The following is a 24,213-nucleotide window of genomic DNA, read 5'->3' as shown; positions in this document are numbered from 1 at the left end:
TGTTCTTACAGAAAGGGAGTAAGGAGAAAAATTATATGTCCCATTGTCTGAATAGGATGTGGGATAATAGAACATTAAATCATGTGATTAGTGCTCAGAAAGGGCCATATATCATCCGTAGGAGAACATGGAAGAAAACACAGCTCCACTGCTGAAATATCAAAGAAATATTAATGGGTATGTGATGTGTAATCTACGAACTATGGATGACAAGGAAAGAGAACAAAAAAAAAAAACAAAAAACAAAGTATGTCCATTTATATCATAATTCATGAGTTTGAACTTGAAATATGAAACCTGAAATCATGGGCCACTGCAATAACGAGGACTTGAATTTATAAATGTGTGAAATAAGAAATTATCATTCTGCAAGGCAGTCAATGGAGAACTTCAAAATTCTTCTTGGTTCCAGAAGGAAAATTTTTTTAACCAATCTATATATAGCTGGGTAATATATGGTTGAAGAATATGCTCCAGTGTGTGTGATAATACAGCTTGTGAGTTCCTATCTTCAGTCAACTCAAATTGATGAGGTTCTACACAGAGCTTTGTTCTATCACCAACAAAAATGTGTTTACAAAGATAAGCTAATTCATCACAGTTCATTAATACTCACAGGAAAAAAAAAACAGTTTTTCAAACAAAGAAAGGAAGCACCAGCCTACTATAACTTTTGAACAGAATGTGGGTGGTGACAATGAAGTTTATACCCCATTGGCCAAAAATCCAACAGAGATAAACCTATACTATGAACAAATCAATTTTTTAACCCAATGTAGTTAAATAGAACACTCCAGAGGGACCGTGGAATGACCTTCAATAGTTGGGAGTAAGAATATTTTGCTTGGTTTGAGTTTCTATTGAAGGATTCTGAAGATAACATAATGTGGTGGGAACCATTTCTAGATGAGTTGTTCTTTCTGAGGTGGGAATAGAAGAAGTGAGGGTTACACAGGAAATAGGTCCTGTCATGAGTAGAAAGTAGCTTAGTAATTGGGTGTACTTAGTGAGTGAGTATAGCAAAGTGGGTCTGCGGTATCATGGGTGAGAAAACAAAAGTCTCTCAAGGAGGGGGTCCTTATTGTATTTCACAACTGCTGTAAAACCTTGGGAGAAACTATGTCTTCTCTGATTTTGCAGCTGTTTTATATGTGTCTGTTTCCCAGTATAAACAATGCAGAGCTGCTATCTTGCTTTAGAGAATCAATGAGGTCATTTCCAAGTCCGTTTTTGTCCAAACTTAATGATCTATTTTTCATATGCTGATCTTCCTCCTCAGAAGTCTTTGCAGAGCATCCTTTACTTCTTTGTTCCTCAGGGTGTAGATGAGAGGATTTAACAATGGTGTGACCACAGTGTAGAAGAAGGTGAAGAACTTGCCATATTTTGAAGAAAAGTTGCTCTTAGGGTCGGTGTAAACCATTGCCACTGTCCCATAAAACATGAAGACCACAAGAAGGTGGGAGGAGCAGGTAGCAATGGCTTTCTGCCTTCCCTCCTCTGACTTGATTTTCCCAAGAGCTTGAGCTATGTAGCCATAGGAAGTTAGAATCAACCCCACTGGCACAATGGTGAAGAGGACAGCAGATATGGTCATCTGCCACTCATTGGAGGAAGTATCTCCACAGGCAAGACGTATGAGTGCAGGGACCTCACATAGAAAGTCATCCACGCGGTGGTGGGCACAGAAGGGAAGTTGGAGTGTGATGGGGGATTGAATCAGGGATTCCACCAGGCCAGAGAACCAAGCCATGAGTGCCAGCTTCCAACAAAAATGAGGGTGCATGATTATGGTGTAGCGTAGTGGCTGGCAGACAGCTATGTAGCGATCATAGGCCATCACCACAAGCAAGACACCTTCTGTAGGACCCAGACAGAGAAAGACACACAGTTGAATAACACAGCCCGTGTAGGTTATGGTCTTGTCTGGCCCCCAGAAGTTGAACAGCATCTGAGGCACTGTGGTTGTAGTAAAGCAGAGCTCCAGGAAGGAAAGATTGCTAAGAAAGAAATACATGGGGGTGTAGAGGTGAGCATCTATGCAAGAGAGCAAAATGATGGTCAAGTTTCCTAGGATGATCATGGTGTAGAATATGATGACAACCCAGAAGAGAATCATTTCTAGCCAGGGCCATTCAGAGAAGCCAAGAAGGATGAAACCAGCTGGGAAACTTTCATTGGTCATTCCTGTTAGGTTTGACATTGGGTTTAGAAAAAATTGTAAGTAACATATTGTAAACTGATTCTGTGGATTTTTTTAGAGAGGGCCACATTTCTCCCAAATGCAGAACATATGGACATTTTCCCTTATCTTAAACCAATGTGGTATAATCTCTCCTTTCATAAGACCATGTTGTTAATACAAAAAAGAAGCCTTTGTATAAACAAACCCGTGTAATTCATGTCTAAAACCTGCAATCACAGCATCCACAGTCACATCCTCCTGATTTCTTTAGATCACTTGCATTTCTTCCTAGGATATTGTTTCAGTCATGTATGCTGTATCTATTCTAAAATATTTATCATAAAATGCAAAACTAATTGTGTTTTTCAAATAAATAGACCCCAAGAGGAAGACAGTATTATCTCACAATATTTTGTAACATTACTAGAACATGTGCAATGGGGACAATCCCACTTACAAGGCCTCCTGATCTCCCTGCTGGGTAACATAGTCACAAAAATGAGACCTTGTATGAAATACCATTCTTAGAGTGACTGAAGAAGCACCTTGGCATAGGAGACATACCAGCTTTTAAATAATGCAAACCTAGGAGTAATTTCTGGTTCTTTTACCTTATATGAGTCTATTAAAATTGCTTTCTGTAAATAACTTAAAAATCTAGTCACTAATCTCATCTACAAAGGGTTCTAATAACTTCCATTTTATTGTTAAAGGGGTTATCAGTGAAATGGTGTCTACTACCTTTTTTCACAGTACACTAAGCACTACTAACACTAGTAGACTACAAGCATCATCATTTCTGTCTAATTTGTCCCTGCAAATATCTATTATTGTCATCCTCATTAATCAATTAGGTATAAAAAAAAAAACTTAGCCAAGGGTCATAATTTTAAACATAGAAATGAAAAAATTGTCAAAAACATAAAATCTATAACTATTTAAGGCTTTACTTCATGAGCAGGGGCAAAAGTTGACACAAAGACATTCACTAAATACTATCTTGAGATTTTTTGGGGGGGAAGATTGTCATAGAATATTGATTTTATGTCTTCAGGTATTGCTGAATACTTTAGTGGAAATAAAGAATATGACAGAATCAAATTATGCTGTTAAGTAAAAGAAGTTTGAGTCATGGATTGGGATATTTTGAAAGGAGTCATAGTAGGGAAAAATTTGAAGAAACATTAGTTGGTAGAATTTCTATTCCATAGCAATTTCCTTCTTAATTATTCAGTGTCATATTTGTACCAAGCATTATGCTGTTATCTAAGCTTAGACTGTGAAAAACATGAAATCCTGCTTTTATAAATCTCATGAAACCCAGAAGACAAAAATCATAAGTAAATACATAAATAAGAAGAATTCAATATTTTCATATGAGAAGTTATATAAAGGAGAAAAATAGTCTATTATAATTGAAGATAACAGTACAGGATGCAAGAACCAGAGGGTAATGATTTCACTTACAGGGAAGAGGAAAAGCAAAATCTCTTTTACAGTAAAAGTGTGTCAGAAAGAAACTGCTGGTGCAACTGGGGAAGCAAGTGGACTGTGCACACTGCGTCAGATGAGCTCAGCTTCTCTCTTCTCACTTCCCAGGACTATTCTTCTGGACTCATTCCATTATTTTTCTCTACAAGGTACCTTAAATTAATTATACAATGTTTATTCTGTCTCCTTCAGTCTGTACCACTTGTTCTGTTTTCTCAGTATCGATGGGACATTTATTTAATTCACTTCCCTAGCCTGTCTCATAATGCAATATTGTACTAAATTGCATAGTTTGGGAAAAAATTTTCCAATTGTCCATCTGTGATTTTGTTTTTAAAATACTATGAGTTTGGAATATCCTTATGCAAAGAAAAAATACATTCAAGCCAGTGGTGTTCTGTGGTATTTTGGGGCTAAATTAGACTGAATGACGTTTTTAAATATTTATCTTTTTCAGTATATAAATGCCTTTTATGAGCACTATAGATAATTTAAGAGATATATATATATATCAAAAAAAAGAAAGTAAAAGCAATACATAATTCCATCATGGAAAATATAAGGATTTGTTTTCTTATTTCCAATGTTTTGAGTAATAAATATGGAATATATATATATGTAGACATACTATTTGCTTTACATGGCATATAAGATATAAAAGATTTAGATTAGAATATGGCTGTATATAGTTCTAAATTTACTTACAGGTTATGATTATGTATGTGTTCTTATGGCTTATAATACCTATAGAAAGATCTCACTTTTGAATATAGTTTAATGTTTTATAATATTCCATCTTAGTAAAATATAAAACAAATTTCATCCTATTTTCAAAGTAGGCTTATAATATTTTTGCTCATCTAGATGTGTACTGAAATTAATAGCTCTGTGGAAAACTCACATTACTAGAGGTAATATACTTATTTGATTAATGTGTTCAGGCTGCTTTCCATCAAGGATGTGCCAAAAACCATGGATCACAGGTATAGGTACGGGGTTGAGTCTTTGTTCTTTACTCACAGCATCACTGATAATCATTTCTTTTTCTTCTCATCAGTAAGTAAATGAGTGGTACTTTGTTACTGGTTTAGCGTCCACTTTTATCAATAATGCATTCTTTTTTAATTTACTGGTCATTTGTGAAGTTTTCTTTACTGAAATTTTTTGTTGTGCCAAGTTTCCCTTTTTAACTGATATATTTATCCTTTTTCTGATTAATTTGTAAGAGATTATAAATGACTACAATATACCCTTCCTTTTTTAAATATGGTCCACAAAAATACCCCACTTATAAAGTTTGTTTTAATATTGTTTGCCTCTTAATGTACTCCTCAGGAGTTTTTTCCTTTATTCAAACTCCGATTTCTTTTCCACAGTATTTTCTTTATTGCTTATACATATAGCATAGATAAAATTTTACCCATTTTTTGGTGTAGAATGTTTAATTTTCTGTCTAAACCTTTAATCAGATTATTTTTTATTTTAATGACAATATAGGTATAAAATTTATAACTAATTAGTTGCTAAATTTTCCCAGATCTAGTGTTCAATGGAATCATGGCAAGAGCCACACCTTCCTTTCCTGTGTTATGGGAAAAAAAATGATCCAATCTCTCTTCTCTCTTTCTTTATCTCTTTTATTTTTATTTTCATCAGATTGTGGCAATAGAAACTTCTAGTAATTTTATTAAGTAATAGTTAATAGGTTTACATATAGATTTTAGTTCTAAATATGCCATAGCTTCATTAAATATGATCCTGTGTCTAACTGAGAATACATAAAATACCCATGCATATGGACTAATGAAACCTTAGGGTCATATTAAAATATATTTTACAGAAATGTCTGCCTTCATGCCTTTCAATATGAAGGATTTTTAAAATCCACTACTGTGATATGATAAATGCAACACTGTACAATAAAATTTATGAAGTAAGAGCGATAAAAAAACGTTTATAAGTGTTTTGAGTGTGGGGGTGTGTTTTTGTTTTGTTTTGTTTTGTTTTTTTGGCCTGGGCAGTCTCCGAGAATTGAATCCTGGTCTCAGGCCTGGCATGCGAGAATTCTGCCACTGAGCCACCACTGCACCACCCTGGGTGTGTTTTAACACAAACATTTTACAGCTAATTTTTTATAGCTCAGAACTCTGAGGCTGAACAGACTATAATAATATCTTGTGCATCTTAGAATACATCCTGCCCCATGAAACTCCACAGAACCTAACACTCATTCCCTTCAATTTTAGGGAAATAGTATGTCTTCTGAATTTATGAAAGTCTTATCTTTTCCATTTCCATTTTTGAACATTTCCACCTCAGAAACATAAAGTGCTTACCTGCATTGGAAAGCAGGTCAATGGCAGAGTTGGGCAAAACCTAAGATTGCCTGCTGGTGGCCACACATTGTCTCTGTCCTGGGTTTGAGGTCTCATCTCAGTCTCCCCTACATTGTCTGTCCCACTAAATACATGGCATAGTGCAGACTTAGGAAGAGGGCCCCAAGATGCTACCCGGGTTTTTGCCATTGAGGAAAAGAGCATAAGGAGCACAGAATGAACTGAGCTTCTTAGTAAGTCCCTGGGGTTTTCTATTTCTGCAAGTAATTAGAAGCCAGGCCTAAAATGTGGCAACAACCTGGGAACTGAATGTATACTTCTTTTATTTTCAGTAAATGACTTGAACTATCATTTAAACTGTTATCAGTTGGTTCTTTGAAATAGTCTCCCAATTAGTATACTTAAGAAATTGATTTACTGATTATATATCTCAAAGTTTTCATGAAGCTTTTGTTTATTCACTGCACCAGTGTTTATTTAGCATCTGCTATCTTCCTAAACCTGTTTTAGTGGAGAAAGAAAATAAAAAATAATTAATAAAAAACCTTCTTTCTTATTCTGAAATAAATTAAATTCAAATGATATTATACAACAAAACAGAGAAGATGAAGAATCCAAAACAATGCTTACAAAATAGATTTTTATAATGAGGTTTTGATATGCAAGGATAAAACAGGATATAAGAAACAGCCAAAGTTTTTCTCAGGCATGCAATGATATATAGCAAAATTAAACAGATGACTATAGAACATTTCATTAATTGTTCTGTGATAACATTTTCAACATGTGGAAAAACCTAAAAGGCTTTAAACAATTCAAAACCAGTTTTTGAAAAAAAGACTTTAATAGTTAAAAATAAAAATGCATTTTTTTTAAAATATAAAATTTTCTCTTTAGACAACATCATACACTAAATTGTAAAGGAAGAATGAGGCATGGTAACAAAACATAGGAAAAAAAGCAATAAAATGTTACACTACAGGTACAAAAATTATTAAAGTTCATATTCCTTGAAATAAAAATCTAATAAAAATGGTATTTCTGTGAAAAGAATTCAAGGCATATACATGAAGTGACAAAGAGGTAAATATAAAACAAAATTAGAAAGTTAACAAAGCTTAGGTAATAAATAATAGACAAAATGAAGTAAAAAAGAAAATTACTCTAAGAAAAAAAGAAGAAGATAAATAGCCAAAAATGTTTAAGGACTTGAAAAAAAGCTTGAAAAATCATAAGAAAACACAGTATGAAAATTTGGAAAATTATAAAAGCAAGTGGTAGATTTGGAAAGCACCAAATTATGTCAAACATCATTTAAATTATAATTACTGTGTTAAAATATAAAGAAATGACTAGGTAGAAAATGTACTCTGATACACATTTCAAAGTATGACATAGGAAAAAACATTGGCTATACGCATAAGCTGAGAATTACTTGGAAATCCAGGCAAAAATATAAAGTCATCTAATGGATGGAAATATCAGCCTTATTTCTATTTTTTTAAATAATAAAAATAATTGATAGAATAGAGCAATATTTACAAGGTTTTAATGTAATATCTTTTAAATAGTGTACTTTATTTTCAGGTTTTTTTTGAAGCATAAGAGTAAATTGAAATGTTTGATGTGTTAAGAAATATAATACCCATAGGTGCTTTACTGTAATAAAATTGGTTCAGAAGAAGCCTCACTGAGATCACCAAGAGATGAATAAAATTGTTATGTTAAAATGGTCCATGATGGGACTGAGTCGTTTAAAATCAACACCGGATTATATGACAAAATATTATTATTAAATTATGTATGACTTGAAATAGAATATATTTGTAACAAACTGTGACAAAACTGAAATAATAATAGAACAGAAGGTTCCAGAGGTTGGTGAGAGAGATTAGTGAAACATAAATACAGACTACTTCCCCACCGATGTTTACAAGTCTTTCTTTTCATTTTGTATCTCCAAAAATAAATGCTTTTCTTGGTAGAACAGTCCATTCACATTTTAAAATTGATTAATTAGTTAGTGGAGAAATAAGCCCACATACATCATTAAAGTCATTATAAAACTTTATTTAAGATGAATGATTAAAATCATGAGCTCTGTGCATTTCAGACAAGGTGATAGGATGTACAAATATATTAATTACTGTTTTCTTAAGAGATAGTGAATAGGTGTGTAAAATTGAATAATAGATATTTAAATGCATTTTTGAACTGTAAAAGCAATCAAAATGGTAACTATCAGAACTTAAACACACAGATAATTATATAATCCATTCAAAACAGAAATAAGTAAAATAAAGGAAGTTAAAGTAAAAGGAAGAATAGCAAAAATAAGATGTCAGAAAGAAATGAAACATTGATGATGTGCTTAATGGAAATGGAACAAGCCCACATATTAAAAGAGAAATAAAAATAATATTAAAATGATAAATAATATCATTTTTCCTACAACAGGATTTGATTGTTTGAAGAGCAATGTTGGGCAGGAAAATTTAAGATGCAACACAAGAATAATAATATCAAAATATTCATATTGCAATTGCTTTAAATTATTCAATTATCTTGAGTAGACTCTACCTGACAAAGGTTGAGATTTCCATCCATCTTCTTTGTGTCTATTTTAGAGTATGATAATGCTTCATTACACAGATTACATATTTTGTTGACCTTTAATTATATGAATTTTGTGAGGTTGGTTTTTTGGAATGCATTTATTTTCACTAAATTTTATAATTCTTTAAGAGAAGCTTCTGACTTATCTTATCAGTAGCCACCCAGCCAGCATATTATTTGCTTTTATTGATTTTGTTGTCCCTAATAGATGCTTTACAGCAAATTGATCATATAATCTTTTTAAACAACCCCATGTACTAGAAATTGCTATTTTTCTAACCAAGCCTTCCAGAATCTTCCCTAGCCTACCTCTCCTAATATATTTGACCTTTTCCATCTTACCCTGAAGTTTCCCAAGTATTTTAAACATCTTCCTACTTGGGGACCATGACAATAATATTTTTTAAGAATTCTGACAATTGCTATTTCTCCATTCTACATCCCACTTCCTGGATTATTCTTTCTATCAATATTTCAAAGGCTATTTGCCCTATGTGACCACCAAAGACTATCTTCTCAGAAAACTTCCCTAAATCCAACCCTCTTCCCAGAAAATTTCCAAACTATTTTTCAGCTGCATGTTCTGTTGAATGGTATCATGTTTCACTCTTTATTTCAAACTTTATTTAGAAATTAAGTTATTTTCTGTTAGAGAAATTGTAACAACATAGAAAAATCATTCCCCATACACTGATTTTCTATATATATCTCCCTGTTATTGACAATTTGCACTAGTATTGTGCATTTCTCAAAATTAATGATAGAATATTATTACTGTTCCATTAACTACTGTCCATGGTTTTCAGTAGGTTTCCTTCCTTGTGCAATACAGACATATATTTTAAATTTGTATTCTAGTAAATTATAGAAATCAAAATTCTAATTTAGCTATATTCAAATATAGAATTCAGTGTTATTATGTTCACAATGTGTTGTGAAACATCATCCATTACCAAAAACTTCTCATGCCACAGATAGAAACTCTAAATAATTTAAGCAATAAATCCCCATTTCTTAACCTCCATACCAGCCTCAGGTAAACTATTTTCTAATTTCTGACACTATAAATTTGATTTGGTCAAATCATAAATATTTGACCATTTGTGTTCACTCAACATGATGTCTTTAAGGACATAAAAATCTGCAGTGAAACAGATTTATTTCTCACATCAATATTTCTGCTGTGGTTTCTTTGATCACTCATCAGAATTATATTCTTCAAATTTTTAGATATTCAAATATATTTGCCTATGACCTTGATATTTGAATGCTAGTTTAGTTGACAAAAAAAATAATAATAAAAAACCAAAAAACTCCTTGAGAATTTTGTGGGCCAGGTTTCTTAGTCTTCTTGAGTAATTCTTTGCGAATGTTGAGGCTGGTTTGAACTTTGTTCCCCTTTACAGAAATCTTGATATGTTTTCCTTTGTACTCAGAGGACATTCATGTTTACAAAACTTCAGTACTTTTATTAGGTTATATTGTAATACTGATTATTCTATATCTTCCTTTTTCCCTGGAATATGATGAGACTTTCAGGTTTTACAATTAAGTTGTATTTAATTTCTGTAAAGTTTTCTCGAATTATGTCTACATCCTTTTCTTCTATTTTGTTTGACTCTGTTCTTTAGGGACATCTATTATGTTCCTATCAGATCATGTCTTTCTTTTCATAACTATGATTTCCTCTCTAATCACTGTAAATTCTTTGTTTAGTACCTTTGAATCTCATTTTGTTTTGTCTACCATGTCTTAAATGTACCTTACTCTTCTTTTGGGAATGTATATGCCATTCATTTGGTGATGAACATAAATTTTCTTCAGCCACTTCCTTTCAACTTCTTGTGCTGTTCCTCCATGTATGTCCTGAGCTCTCACTGAGCTCTTGGCTTGTTTCACCAGGTTCTCTAAATTGATAGGAAGAGGTTTGATTGTGATTTTCAAGCCCATAAAGACAATACATTTCTGATAACCCTTCATCTGTCATTTACTTCCCTGATCCTTCCTTTCTTAGTTTCTTGTACTCTCTTTGACTATACCCTGTTCATACCCCTTTGTGCTGACTAATCATCTGTACATGAAATGACTCCTGTGCTAGGGTGATTCACTCATCTCTTTCCTGATTTTGGCATAGGAAGTCCACAGTCCTGGTAAAACTTTAAAGGTGGGTCACACTATAACTGAATAAATTAGCCTTGGCAAGAGATATTCTAGGTAAGGCCCAGGATGGTGTTCTGGTCTACCCGGGATCCTTTCTGGGAAGCCACCTTCTGTGTGAGGTTCTTTGGGTTGTGATTTGGGGATAAGGAAGAGAAAGAGAGCTTGATTATCTCCTTCTTAGTGATCCACCAGTTTCTCAGCCCCATTTTCAATCTTGTTCTCTTTCCTCCCCCCTCTCCTCTTTATAACTTGGTGAGCTTTGTCTCTTTTTTAGTAGGAAAACTAGCTTTTATATCATCAGGATTTTTTCTAAAGTTGATAGCATCCACATGCTTCATTGGTACTTAAACTGTCCCAGTTCTTACAACTCCAAAATACATTTTTCTTAAGGGTTTAATATTTAATATTATTTTAATAATCTCTTTTAAAAACTTTAAGTTATGTTAGTCAAGATGTGATGGAGAGGCTGGAGGGAACTGCCTGAGAATGTAGAGCTGTGTTCCAGTAGCCATGTTTCTTGAAGATGATTATATAATGGTATAGCTTTCTCAATGTGATTATGTGATTGTGAAAACCTTGTGTGTGATGCTCCTTTTATCTACTTTGTCAGCAGATGAGTAAAACATGGAATAAAAATAAATAATAGGGGGAACAAATGTTAAAATAAATTTAGATTGAAATGCTAGTGATTAATGAAAGGGAGGGGTAAAGGGTATGGTATGTATGAATTTTTTTGTTGTCTTTTTATTTCCTTTTCTGAATTGATGCAAATGTTCTAAGAAATGATCATGATGATGACTATGCAACTATGTGATGATATTGTGAATTTCTGATTATATATGTAGAACGGAATGATCATTAAAAAAAATTTTAAGTTATTAAAAACTCTAATTTGACCTCTGACTGACCACAGGGAAATGCCATAGTCAAGGGAGTGTTGGCAGGTTTGGAAAATGTCGGTTCATGTCTCAGAATTTTAGCCTTCAATAGTTCCTTCTTATTCTAATGTTTTTAAGCCTAGGTGGAGATGGATTTATTGTTCTGTTTTTTACGTGTAAGATAAACTCAGGGAAGGTGAGAGGGTGAGTGAAATTGGCTCTAGTTCTGGGAGGTGGTGTGATGGCAGGGGAGGCCATCTCATATGGGTTAAGTCGGCAGAGGCCATGTGGTCTGCAAATGGTGACCTGCTGATGGTGCATCTGAGATTGAGGGTGTTGAGGGTGAGGAAGGTCAAATCAAAACATGCACCCATGAATGCTAAGATGGACAAAGTGTTACCGAGATGGCCAACAATCAGGCGATTAAAAGCCCTCATTTGCAACTTGCTAAAGCCAAACAAATCAAGAAAAGCCACTTACCATGAAAGTGCAAAGGCTGCCCAGGAAAGGATGATGGAAAAAGCAGGCACACCAGGAATGATGCATCTCCCTGCAAAGGTCATAAGCTGTACACAGCCTTCTATTCATCATGGCATCAAGGGCTCGGTGTTATCTTGGGAGCCCTAACATGGTTTAATTATAAAAGGGCTTAACCAGTAGCAGGAGCCCTACCTCACATTGCTATTGAGCAGGTGGCCATAAACTAGCCTTTATAAATCCATATGCAAGGAATTAAGTATGATCGCCTGGTTAAATTTGGCCCCCATAGCTGATGAAACCATAAAAGATGTGATTGATTAGAAGAATGTTTTTAAAAGGTTAATTAGTTTGTTTTTCTTTTGGAGTCACCTATGGAGATCACAGGGTTGAGGAGAAAACACCAACCACACAGTGCAATTTCTAGAGACCTTTACTGTGGAACACTTTTCCCCAAAACCCCAAAACGCACATACAGTGGGTATCTCTGTTGCCTCCAAGAAGGTCCGCCATTATGGACAGAGGGCTCCCAGTGTGACTGCATCTTAACATGGAAAAGGTTTATGAGGAATGAAAATGGGATCATGGAATGTATGGCCATTGCCCTCTGGGAATCCTATAGGATGTTTAGAATAAACAGTGCAACTATGTGAAAAAATAGACAATGTCTGTTCCCATGACCAGAGGAAGTTTAATTAGTTCTCATGAGTCACCAGGCTTTGAAGTGGTGAAACTAGGATCCAAATCTAATCAGGGGGGCCACAAAGCTTGTGCCCACATGTATGCTGTGCTATGCTCCAAACCGTACTTGAAGGAGTAGCATCTGAATAAACTGTGTCTGAAAGAGGGAGGCCCTGGAGCAGCCAGAAGCTGGTTGGAAATTGCTCAAGGCAGCTGATCTACTTCTGACTTTTCACAACCCTGCGACTTTCAGGGTCCTCAGGCAGGATGGGACAGACGATGAGATAAGCTGGAAATGTAGATTAGGGACAACACATGTTGGAAACCTCAGATGTTATATTCGTCTTTCCTCTGGAGACAGTGGGAGCCATTGAAGTTTTAATTTTGCCTTTTTGGTACCAAGCAGAAAATAATATAGGAAGATCAAGACAATAGCAACACAAAGAGTATAACTGAGGAAAAAGAGTCAAGAAGATGTTGTGATATTGAGGTAAGAGTCAATTAAGTCTTGGGCTGGTGTAACTGCTGGGTATTCAAATCCTTTGTGTAGCAAAGCAGAGTATCTACAAAAAGATAAACTAAAATACAAATGAGTGCCATAGTTATGAGAAAACAGAAAAGGTAAAAGCAAAGAAATAATTATATAAGAAAAGTCAGACTTATGAAAGAAATTATGATGGTTGATTAGATATAGGAGATTGGGGCAGTAGCAGGTCTTGACCCTGAATTTATAAAAGAAGAGTGGGAAAAACACATTCCTGTTATTAATCAGTTTATCATCTAGCTATGTCAGACTTTAGAAGAATAAGAAGAGCACTAGAAGGCAGAATACTTTAGGGTAAAATTAATGATTTTGATGAATCTGATTCTAATTCTAATAACTGTGATGAAGAAGATGATAGTGGTGGTGGTGATGATAAGGGTTATGGTGTTGGTGGTGATGATGATGGTGATGGTGGTGGTAGTGATGGTGGTGATGGTGGTGATGGTGGTGATGGTGGTAGTGATGGTGGTGATGGTGGTGGTGATGGTGGTGGTGGTGGTAGTGATGGTGGTGGTGGTGGTGATGGTGGTAGTGATGGTGGTGATGGTGGTGGTGATGGTGGTGGTGGTGGTAGTGATGGTGGTGATGGTGGTGATGGTGGTGATGGTAGTGTTGGTAGTGTTGGTGGTGATGGTGGTGTTGGTGGTGATGATGATGGTGGTGATGGTGGTGGTGATGGTGGTGATGGTGGTGGTGATGGTGGTGATGGTGGTGGTGATGGTGGTGATGATGGTGGTGGTGGTAGTGATGGTGGTGATGGTGGTGTTGGTGGTGATGATGATGGTGGTGATGGTGATGTCAGTGGTGGTGGAGGTGGTGGTGATGGTGGTAGTGTTGATGGTGATGATGTCAGTGGTGTTTAGAAAAATGAATTTTGTTGTTTAGATACAGGAAAATAATGTTTCTAGCAATTAGGAAAATCTTATGATCTAGGAAGGATACAAAAGTTAAGACTGGCAAATACAAATAGACCATGGACTTCTGGTTTCACTGTTCTCTGGTCTCTTGTTGCCACTTTATGTGTAAGGACACACAGAGCAGGGGCAGAGAGTATAGAGAGCCACAGACATTTCAGGTCAGGTTAGAGGATAAGGGAGCTTATGGTCCACAAAGCCATTAGGTTAGTACCAAATCACTGTGAAAGCATCTCTCCACCCAAGAACAATTGGCCCTTTCTGCAGCCACCAGAGAGTACAATATGTCCCTTTCTGGTGATATCCCTAGTCTTTATTCTGGACCCCCTTTCACTCTCTAGTGGGGTAGCAGGCTTTTTCAAGGATGCACAGTTAACATTTCCAAGGACTCCCAGGAATGCTTATGCATATCTACAACAAATGCCCTCAGGAGCCCTCCAGCCTGTATGTACTAGAAGAAGCCACTAACAGTGCTGGGGGTGGAATGACCACCAAGAATCAGAGAGGCTACCAGTTACCACCCCCCTTCTGCTCTCTTGAATTCCATGCCCTGTGCTACCCTCATGCCACACAAGTCTCAACATGAACCCAGATGCAGTGTTCTGCTCTATTTAAGAGGTGTGTTTGGATGGGGGAAGGTCCACACTTCTAATTATACATCTTACAATTACTTGGATTTAAGTTATTGAAAGTCTCATCATGCTTCATCCCACATCCTGGGCAATAAAACCACTGCTTGGTCACTGCTGTGGATCTCATCTTTGCCCCCAAATTGGGAGTCTCTGCTCTGTGGCATTTGGTGCCTGGTGGGGGGGGGGGGATGATCCTGCTGCCAGGATGCCTGGGCCTGCACCTGCAATGAAGCCCAGTGGAGATGATGTTTTCTAGTGGTGGACCCATCTCTGCAGCTCCTGTTTCTGCAGAGCAGCATGGTTCCCATGTCTATGACTGAGCAGAAGAAGCCAGCTTGTTGAAAGCAACTTACTTGCTTTCTAGGCAGAAACAGTACCACCCTGGTCCACAGGGCAGGTCGTGGGGAGCAGCACAAAGGATGCTTCAGTTCCCAGCCTGGTGGGGTAGCCCTGCAATGATGCCCCCATTGAAGAGCCTCATGGGATCTGGTATGTCTCCCAGGCAGGAGCACCAGGAATGTACATGGTGACTAAGGGGTTCATTTCCTCTCCACATGAGCTAAGGGGCATTCACATTCATGGGTGTCTGACCTAGTAGGAAGGTTCTCCCTCTTATATGACAGCAGAGTGTAAGCTGGTTCAGTAAGGACAACAGTCCATCAGTGCTCCAAGGGATGATCCTGGCCCAGGGCTTTTCCAACTCCTCCACAAAGCCCCCAGCTTCCAGAGGCTATTTCAGAAGGGGTGGGCTGGCCCCACATGGGGTAAGATGACTCGTGACCCCCATCTACCTGATGCTGTGATTACTGGTTTAGGATCCTGCTCAGGTTCTTAGAGATTTCCTCTTTGAGAACCTGTTTGGGTGTGAGCCCTATGAAGGCCATGTTGCCTTTGCTTGCACATTTCCATCTTTGCTTGAGAACATACTACCTTCTGGCTTCGTGCAGGTGTCTTTGAGTGGTCCCACTTCGTACAAACATTGCTGGTCCCTAATCATTTGTTTGGCTAGAGATAGTTAATTTATAACTGATTTCAAATGATGTGTGGTGGTTGTTGTTTGAGGATTGGGAGAGGGTTAACGTTGGGGTCCACCAAGGAAACCAGAAACTGCTCTAGGTATTTCAAGCAGGGAGGGATTTCAAACAGGAAACTTTCCAAATTGCTGGGAGGGCTGGGGGACTGAAGTTCAGGAGGAAAATCTGCTGCCTCTTGGAACTCCAGGGAAGCATGATGCAATGAATCTATTCCCTGTGATTGCAGCTACCTTTAGTGGCTAGACAGGTAATTCATAGATGTTTGCCCTGGATCTGCTGCCAATTTCCAGTCCCCCATTTATCCACACATCAGTCTCCTGGAGGAGACATTTTTGTCTGCTTTCTGAACCTCACAGGAACCTCTCCCACTGGCAGAATCCCTAAACCCTGCTACCAAGGAAGTCCAGGAAATGTGGTTCCTAGTTTCTAACCCCTGCTGCACACAGAGGTTATATAGAAACTTTGCTTCTATCTGAATGCTTATGTGTCAAGTTATCTTGGCCATTTATTGGGGGGTGGGGTGGGTGGGAGTCGAGAACTTACATGAAATAATGGGTGCAACTGGTGTGCAGGAAGTTGCTACCCAGTTTTCCAAGATGTTCCAAGGTTTAAAGCTGGAGTCTGGTCCTATAAATTCATAGATGGTGAAGGCACAAATGCAGAGTTTTGCTTGTTAATCATCATGACACTCACACTTGGGAAAAATAAAATGTGACATCAAGGATGATAATTGATGATGACATCAGCTGATGGTGCCCTCACGACCGCCATCGTTGTTATAATCTCCACCTCCATGCAGCACTTCAGATTCTGTTCTATGTCACCTGGGCTCATTGTCTTTGACCTTGAAAGGTCACCATGTATGGAAGATGCTATAGTGGCTTGCTGGACCTTTTTTTACTGTGCCTGCTGCTCAACCCCAGCTGTTGTGATTAAGTGGCAAGTGGCCACAGCTGCTCCTCTGTGCTGGCAAATTGCCTGCAGATTACAGAGGCCGCCTGCCTCCCAGGAAGTAGACTTCAAGGACTGGATTCTGGAGTTGGAATCATCCCCAGCTGGCTGGCAATGAGGACCCCACCACTGAGGGTGGGTGGGAATGGTTGGGATTGTTGGTCCCTGGGACTTGGGGGCTGTCACTTGTAAAATCTTTCCCCATGGTAGAGAGAAATCAAGTACAGGTGGTTGATGTACCATCTCAGGTAACAGTTCTGGCATTTGAGAAGAATGGAGAAATAGGAATGGAAAGAGCTGTGTTCTGAAGAAAAATAAGGACAGGCTTTGGGGAATCAATCACCAACCTAAGGAAGATTGAGTCAGAGGTCCTCCTTGAAGAATTTTCGTAACTCTCGTCTCCTTCAACTGGAGGACAGAAACACTGAAGAAGAGGCATGCAATTATAAAAATGGCAGAACTCCAGGGAAGACTAGAGTACCAGGCAAGACAGCCTCCTGTGGCTCAGCCAGGGCCTTGGTAGACAAGGTGTGGGGCTCTCAGGTTCAGGGTGGGAACACCTGGACAGGTACAATGAAGTCTCTCGAATACCTTGAAACCAAGGACCCTTACCCCACTGCCATTGACTGACTCCTATGGAGAAGGCTCAACTGAACAGGTACCTGATCTACATGTAGGGTTCCATATTAAATACATGATGCCCAGTTAAATTAGAATTGCAGATAAGCAGTGAATACTTGTTTAACTCAAGTATGTCTCATGCAACCTTTGGGACACACTTAGGCTAAATATTAGGTATTATTTATCTGAAAAATTGCATGGAGCATACTTATAGTAAATTACTATCTGTTGCTTATCTGAAAATTAAATTTAACATGGTATCCTGTATTTTTATTTACTGAGTTGGACAACCCAGCTCACATGACAGTGCTGGGCCTGATTGACCCATGATCCTGACCAGAGGGTCAGTAACTAGGGTCAGTGACAAGGGTCAGCTCTCAGCACACCTAAGCAGTGCTGGGAGGAGATGGAGGACCTCCTTGCAAAAGGGTGGCAAGGCCTGACATGTGCCCCCAGCCATACAGAAGGTGGGTGGGGGCACAGAGGGTGGGCGGGTCATGGAGGATGGGTGGGGAGCAGGCCCTGATGGGGCTGGGTCAAGGAGGGCAAATGCAAAACCGACAAGCTGGCGGCCCGGAGACGGCTGGTGTCAACAGCAGAAAGGCTGTCACAGTGGGATCTGAGGACCAGGCCCAAAGGGCAGTTCCTGTGATGAGGGATTGACACTCTGGCCCAGCCCTCAGTGATGGCTGTACCTGCAGTGGGGTTGGCCTTGGATCCATGGAAAACACAATGGCCAGCCTTAAAGGAAGCTTCCAGAAGAGCCCTGGCAGCTGCGGAGGAAGAGGCAGATGAAAGAGAAGTGGACATCTGGGCTTTGAGAAAATGAAAGTGTAAAAGTTAGTTCATTATGGCATAGCATGCATTTGATTACTATTGAAGGTATTTTTAAATACACTTTCTTTGGTAATTTTTCCTTTTCCTTTGATGGATTACCAGCTTGTTCATTTTACAATGTGGATCATTATATTTTCTTGTTGATTTTTAAGATCACTTTACATATTAAGGACATTAGCTGGCATACATTGTTATGACTTTCAATTTTTTATTGTTTTGTCTTATGAATTCTGTTTTTGTTCATTCAAAACCCAAAATTCGTTTTTTTCATCTTTATGCAATTTAAGACATAAATATTTTCTATAAATTCATTATTTGCTCTTTAGATTTTAAAGAACTTGCTTGCTTTGAGATGAGATAAGTAGTCTCTTACATTTTGTTTTAATATAGTTACATGATTCTATTTTTTCATGTTAAACTTTTTAAACCATCTACATTTATTTGTTATATATTATGTGGCAGGAATTGAACTTTGTTTCTATCTGAATGCTTATGTGTCAAGTTATCTTGGCCATTTATTAAATAAGCTGTCTCATTCCCATGAACTGCTGTGCTTACTTAGATCTGCTTCTGTAAGTTTTATTCCTTTCTACCAGTACATCTATCCTTGCCCCACTGCCACATTAACTTACTTGTGTTAAACTATAATATCTCATCTTTGATAGTGAAATCTCTTTTCCATCATTCTTCTTTTCTGTAATATCTATTGACTATCCTTGGCTATTTATTTTTCCAGGTAAAGAGACCCTTTTGGACAAGCTGTAGAAGTGTTCTATTGCAATTTTGTCTGGAGTGACAGCAAATGCATGAATTACTTTGGGGAGAATTTATCACAGGTCAGGTCAGGAAGCTTGGCAGCTGCCCATAGAATCTGATCTCCATGCTTGGCTTGGCTGCCCAGAGGTGGCTGGGGCTGTGCACCCCCTTCTTCTAGTTTCTGGGACCAACCACACCCCCTCCTCTCTGGGTCACGGTGGGCAGGTCAGGTCCAGCCTGGCGAGTGAGGACCCGAGGCCTCTAGGGTCTTGCTGCCCCCACGCTGGGCCCCTCCCTGCTGCGGCCTGCTCTTGGCCTCAGCCTTGGGGCAGTGGGGTTGGGGGACAGGTGATCAGGGGCTCATGGGGAGTCCCCTGAAGCTCTCTGTGCATTTCAGAAGTCAAAATCCCAGCAACATGCCTGGCAAGGAGATGGTTACCCATGGCAACCAAGGAGTGAGGCTGGGAGGGCCTGAGGTCCCTGGCTGGCAGTTGTTTCTGAGAACATCTTCTACCCACTAGACCCCAGGCCCAGCCCTGGCCATCAGGAGTTTAATCCTGGGAAGAGTTCTGCTTGTGCCATTACCTGCGGGTGCAGGCTGGCTGGCCTCCAAGCAGTGGGTTGTTCTTTCCAAATGCAATCAATGGTCTGCCTTTCCTCTTGCTTTGAAGCTCAGATGACAACCAGGGAGTGTCTCCACCCAACTGGACTGCTGCTCTAAGAAGTTAACCCTCAGCAAGTCCTATATTGGGCCACCGCTGGCCAGGCCTGGCTCTGGCCAATGCAGACCCCCTTCCCCGCCTTGGTCCCCTCACCCTTGCCCAGTAGCTGGGGCCTAGCAATCTTCCGTCCTGACTGCAGGTGACCAGGATGCTGTCTTTTCGGTGGGAATTTACCAGTTTGGAGGGCACTTTTCGGTCCTGCTGGAAGACGTTTATTAATAGGCCTTCAAAACCCAATTTTCATCTTCTGCCCACATGGCCCCTTCCCCGGGAGACTTTGATATTCCAGGGCTTTTGAAGAAGAAAGCTGTTGCCTGTTTCTCAGGACAGAATCCCTTCATCTGATCTCCATGCAGGTTTTCCTGAGACATTCTTCCCCATTTTTAATCACCGCGGTCATGCTAAGGATTCAGTCTAGGGTCCTGTCTGACTTTTACAGACTTTTCTTCTTTTCATTTTGAAGTAGGTGTCAGATTGGGCATGGGATGGGAGGAGTTTTCCTGGGACAAGATGAAGTTAACTTTGGGCAGACTCCTGCATTGATAAACTCACAGCTAAAAACTGGCTCCCCATCCCCTGCAGGCTCCAATCATGGCAATGCAAATTTGATAGAAAAGAACCACAGGTGTCCTAGGCAGCTAGAAATCAGTCCTCATTGAAATGGCAAGAGATGCCTGGGCATTAGAAAGCCATGTTCCAACACTGAGGAGCAGGTGATATTCCCTTTCCTGTCAAAACTGTCAAATTACTCCACCCAAGGGGACTTGCCAGGCTCCGAGCTCTTCCCTCTTCCATTACCTGTAGGAGCAGGTGGCCAGGGATTATGAACATGCCCACCTGTCCAGTGCACTCAGAGCTGCCTCTGCCAGGGACTGATGTCCAGGTGGTGAAGACCACCCATGCTCCCTTCTAGGAGGGAGAAGGGGGGTGTATCCAGTGCTGCCCACAATAGCTTTGAAAGCTTCCTATTCCCTGCTCTTTCCAGTTGACACTGATGGAGAGGACATCACTGGGGCTCAGCCACAGGCAAGCATAAGCCTGTGGTCTCACCCCATCCACGCTGGCTTTCTGCAGCTTCCTGGAAAACATAGCTCAGCTTTTGATGCGATAGCTTTTTCTTTTTGAATTCATCTTGTTGATATTTTTTCTTTCTCAACTTCGTGTCTTTGGATGTCTAGATGTTCAAAGGTTTGTCTGTGAATCAATTTCTAGCATATATAATATGACCAGAGACCAAGGGCTGGGAGAGGCATCTGCAATCATCCAGTCCAATTTCTTGGTTAATGGATGGGGAAACTGAGGCTCAGAGAGAGTACATGGTCTGCCCAAGGCCACACGGGAACTTAGAAGCTAAGATACAGCTTTTTAGAACTGTACAAACAAGGGTCAGACAAGGCTTCTGATCTACCACAATTCCACTCCCTCACTCATGTGCTCATCCATTCAGCAAACAGCCTGGGAGGTGAATGCTGCCCCTCTGATGGAGTATCAATTAAAATGGAAAGCCTGAGACCAGATTCTCTTCACTGGGGTTGCCAGGGCTTGCAGAGGGAGCATGAGTGCAGACCTCAGTGCTGGAAGCCACTATGTGCCCGAGGCAGGAGGGCTGAGCAGCTGAGAGCTTCTTGCGGGGTGGTCCCTAAGGTATAACATGGAGGTGCAGTCACAGATAAAGGGTCTCTGAATGCAGTGGTCAGAGCATGGAGGCCTGACTAAGAAAGCTTACTAAGGTGGAGGTGTCCTTCAAAATAGCCCTTGCAGGGGAGCTGTGGATGGGGAAAGAAGGGTAGCAATGGCCAAGGGCAATCAGAGTATAATTGTGAGAAGCTGGAAGTATCAATCTCATACAAATATCGAATGAGCTCTTGACAAAGATGTACTTCCCCGGTCGGAGAGGGAAGTAGCAAGAGTGGGAATTGGTTCAAAGGAGAATTTGAAGAACAGCTGGATTGGAGATCTTCACTCAAGCCCCAGGCTATGCTCCCCCTAATGAGACTCACCTGGATTCTGGGAAAGTGGGCTGGAATAAGCACACGAAATTAAAGACAGAGCTGCTTCGTGTCCTGCAGGGCAGTAAGACTACAATCTCTAGGGCTACCTTCTCTATCAGACAGAAATTGTTTGAATCTCTGCTGGGCAAAACCTTACACATTAACAAGTAATTCCACAGGTTCTCACCCCTAATCAATAGTAAAGAGCAAGTCACAAAAGGCACAGCCTTAAAGAATTGATCCAGTCTTCTGTGGGCTGCTTGGCAACATCCTGGGATGGCATGAAATTTATTCTTTTGCCTGATTTCCTGGTTTTGGGTAGCTTTAAAAAATTTTTTTTAGCAAGAGTAGGCTCTGGGGTCCAAATGCCTGGTTCACGACTCACCTTCACTTTTAGCAAGAGGGTCTTTGGGACCCCCCCTCCATGCTGCCCCAGGGCTCAGCTCCCTCATGTGTAGGGTGGTGGTGAAAACCACACCTGAATCCCAGATTTATCACGAAGATGGAACGTGGCGTACACATAAGTCACGACTCAGTAAGAGGCACCTGTAAGAGCAACGACCTTTGAATATTAAAGAAGGAAAGTCAGAGCAGAGGCGAAAGATTTAAATAGCCTCTGGGCTGGAGTAAAGCTGCAGGAAAGATAATGATGAGAGCAGGGAAATAAAAGGCATTGATTCACATTTCTAGACTCAATTGATGATAATTCAGACCTGGCCTGCAAAGCAGCCTGCCTCTGCTCCGGGGTGTGGACTCTGGGTGGGTGTCTTGAAGGCTGTGAGCAAGCTGGCTTGGTCACTCTTGTGTTTACAGGACACTCAGCCAGCCCGGGAGCGTCAGGGGACAGGCCGGCAGGGGAGAACCAGAAGGGCATCTGGAGTGTCCCGCGACAAATGACCTTTTCTGCCCCTGGGTGTGAGCGCCTTTGGGGCATGCACACGCTCAACGTTTCAGGCTGGGAGTGTGAGTTCCAGGTCACCATTCGCTCCCTTTCCAGACTCTTCCCGGCCGGAGCAGCGCCCCCTGCCGTCCATCACCACTCCTGGTACCGGTTTACCCCCGGTTTACCGCTGCGTGCCTTCTCGGATGGCAGCCTCTGCATTCTTGTCCACTGAACCTCCGTGATTTGAAAGGCAGCCAGTCTCTTCCAAACAGCTCTGACAACTTCCTTGATTGGAGGGGCAGGGGGATTCCCTGGGACCCTCAGGGGCTGAAATAGTGTAGACCCTGCCCCACTCGGTGTTGGGGAAGTGGGTAAACCGAGTCCCAGCTCGTGAATGACAGCCACAAAGAATTCTGCTCTCCCCAGTTTGCTGTGCAGACTCCGGAGCTGCCTCCCCTCCCTGGGACTCACGTCTCCAGGAGCTGGTGGGCTTCTGGCCGTGGCGGTGGTCCTGTAGGTGGAAAAGGGACAGCCCACCTGGAGCATCAAGGAGGAGGCACCGGAGGTGGGTCTCAGATGGGGAATTTAGCCTTGGTCTTGAGCGGTGATCCCCAATCCAGCTACTCCCAAGAGATTCGGGGGTTTTCCGTGCACTTTCCCAGCAATTAATAAGGCTGACTCTGAATATCACCTCCACTGAGTCTCATGGCTACTTGGGAGCAATTCTAACAGGGGCAGGAGGTGGGGGGCTGACTGGCAGGTGGGCCCACATGCAGCTGAGATGCAAAAGGGGTGGAGAGAACAGCTAAATCACCCCCAGCCTGCTGAGCAGTGTTCCCAGCTCCTCCACCCGCTGCAGACTGTCCAGAGTGCTGGCACCCCTCGGTTGTGCCTCTGTGGGAATTCTAAGCCCAGCACGCCGGGGTGGGGGTGGGGCTGAGAAGGCGCAGGAGTGAACCCAGCCACTTTCTGAAGTGAGTGGGTCCTGATACTGGTCCTGGGCCAGAAGGAGTCCCAGCCTCCTGCTTGTGTTTTGCATCCCCAGGCAATCGCTCACAGCCGGATGTGAACTGCTTTGCCTACAGCTTTTGCTTTCGGCCAGTGTTGGGATTTTATGGCATTGATCTCAATATCAGAAAAGGAAAAGGATGGGAAAATCTGAGGTTAAAAAACAAAGTCTACATGCCTTCCCTTGCTTGCCACTTAAGGAAGGGGCCTGCCTTGTCTGTATTCTCCTTGTGAAGCAGACAATTAAAGACAACTCCCAAGAAGAGGGGCAGCAAGGTGACAAGGGAAATCCAGGAGAGGCCAAGTCTGGTCCCAGCATGGGGTGATTTGGGCAAGGTGCTTCTGCTGTTTTCTCACCCATAAATTGGGAAATGGCAGCAAAGCGTCAGCAGGAGCTGCTGAGGGGCCTGTGTGGCAGCACGTGTGCAGTGCCAGGGAGAGTGCACCACCCCTGGGAACCTCAGAATGTGGCATTGCCATGGCGCTGTGTGTGGGA

The 24,213-nt window shown here is 40.6% G+C and overlaps 1 protein-coding gene across 1 annotated transcript; it reads right to left on the bottom strand.

Annotated features, from left to right (window-relative positions):
- Positions 1-1,255: 1,255 nt before the first annotated feature.
- On the bottom strand, positions 1,256-2,185 carry LOC143657176 (olfactory receptor 2H2-like). The gene has a single exon (XM_077129266.1). The coding sequence runs from the start codon at positions 2,183-2,185 to the stop codon at positions 1,256-1,258; it is 930 nt and encodes a 309-aa protein (XP_076985381.1).
- Positions 2,186-24,213: the final 22,028 nt, after the last annotated feature.

Source organism: Tamandua tetradactyla, chromosome 2 (assembly GCF_023851605.1).
Source record: "Tamandua tetradactyla isolate mTamTet1 chromosome 2, mTamTet1.pri, whole genome shotgun sequence".
NCBI lineage: Eukaryota > Metazoa > Chordata > Mammalia > Pilosa > Myrmecophagidae > Tamandua > Tamandua tetradactyla.
The sequence above is the reverse complement of the archived record's forward strand: the minus strand, read 5'-3'. Positions and strand labels throughout refer to the sequence as shown.

Bases quoted from the DNA above. Each gene is read 5' to 3' on its own strand.
- LOC143657176 (XM_077129266.1), bottom strand. From the start codon at position 2,185: ATGACCAATGAAAGTTTCCCAGCTGGTTTCATCCTTCTTGGCTTCTCT.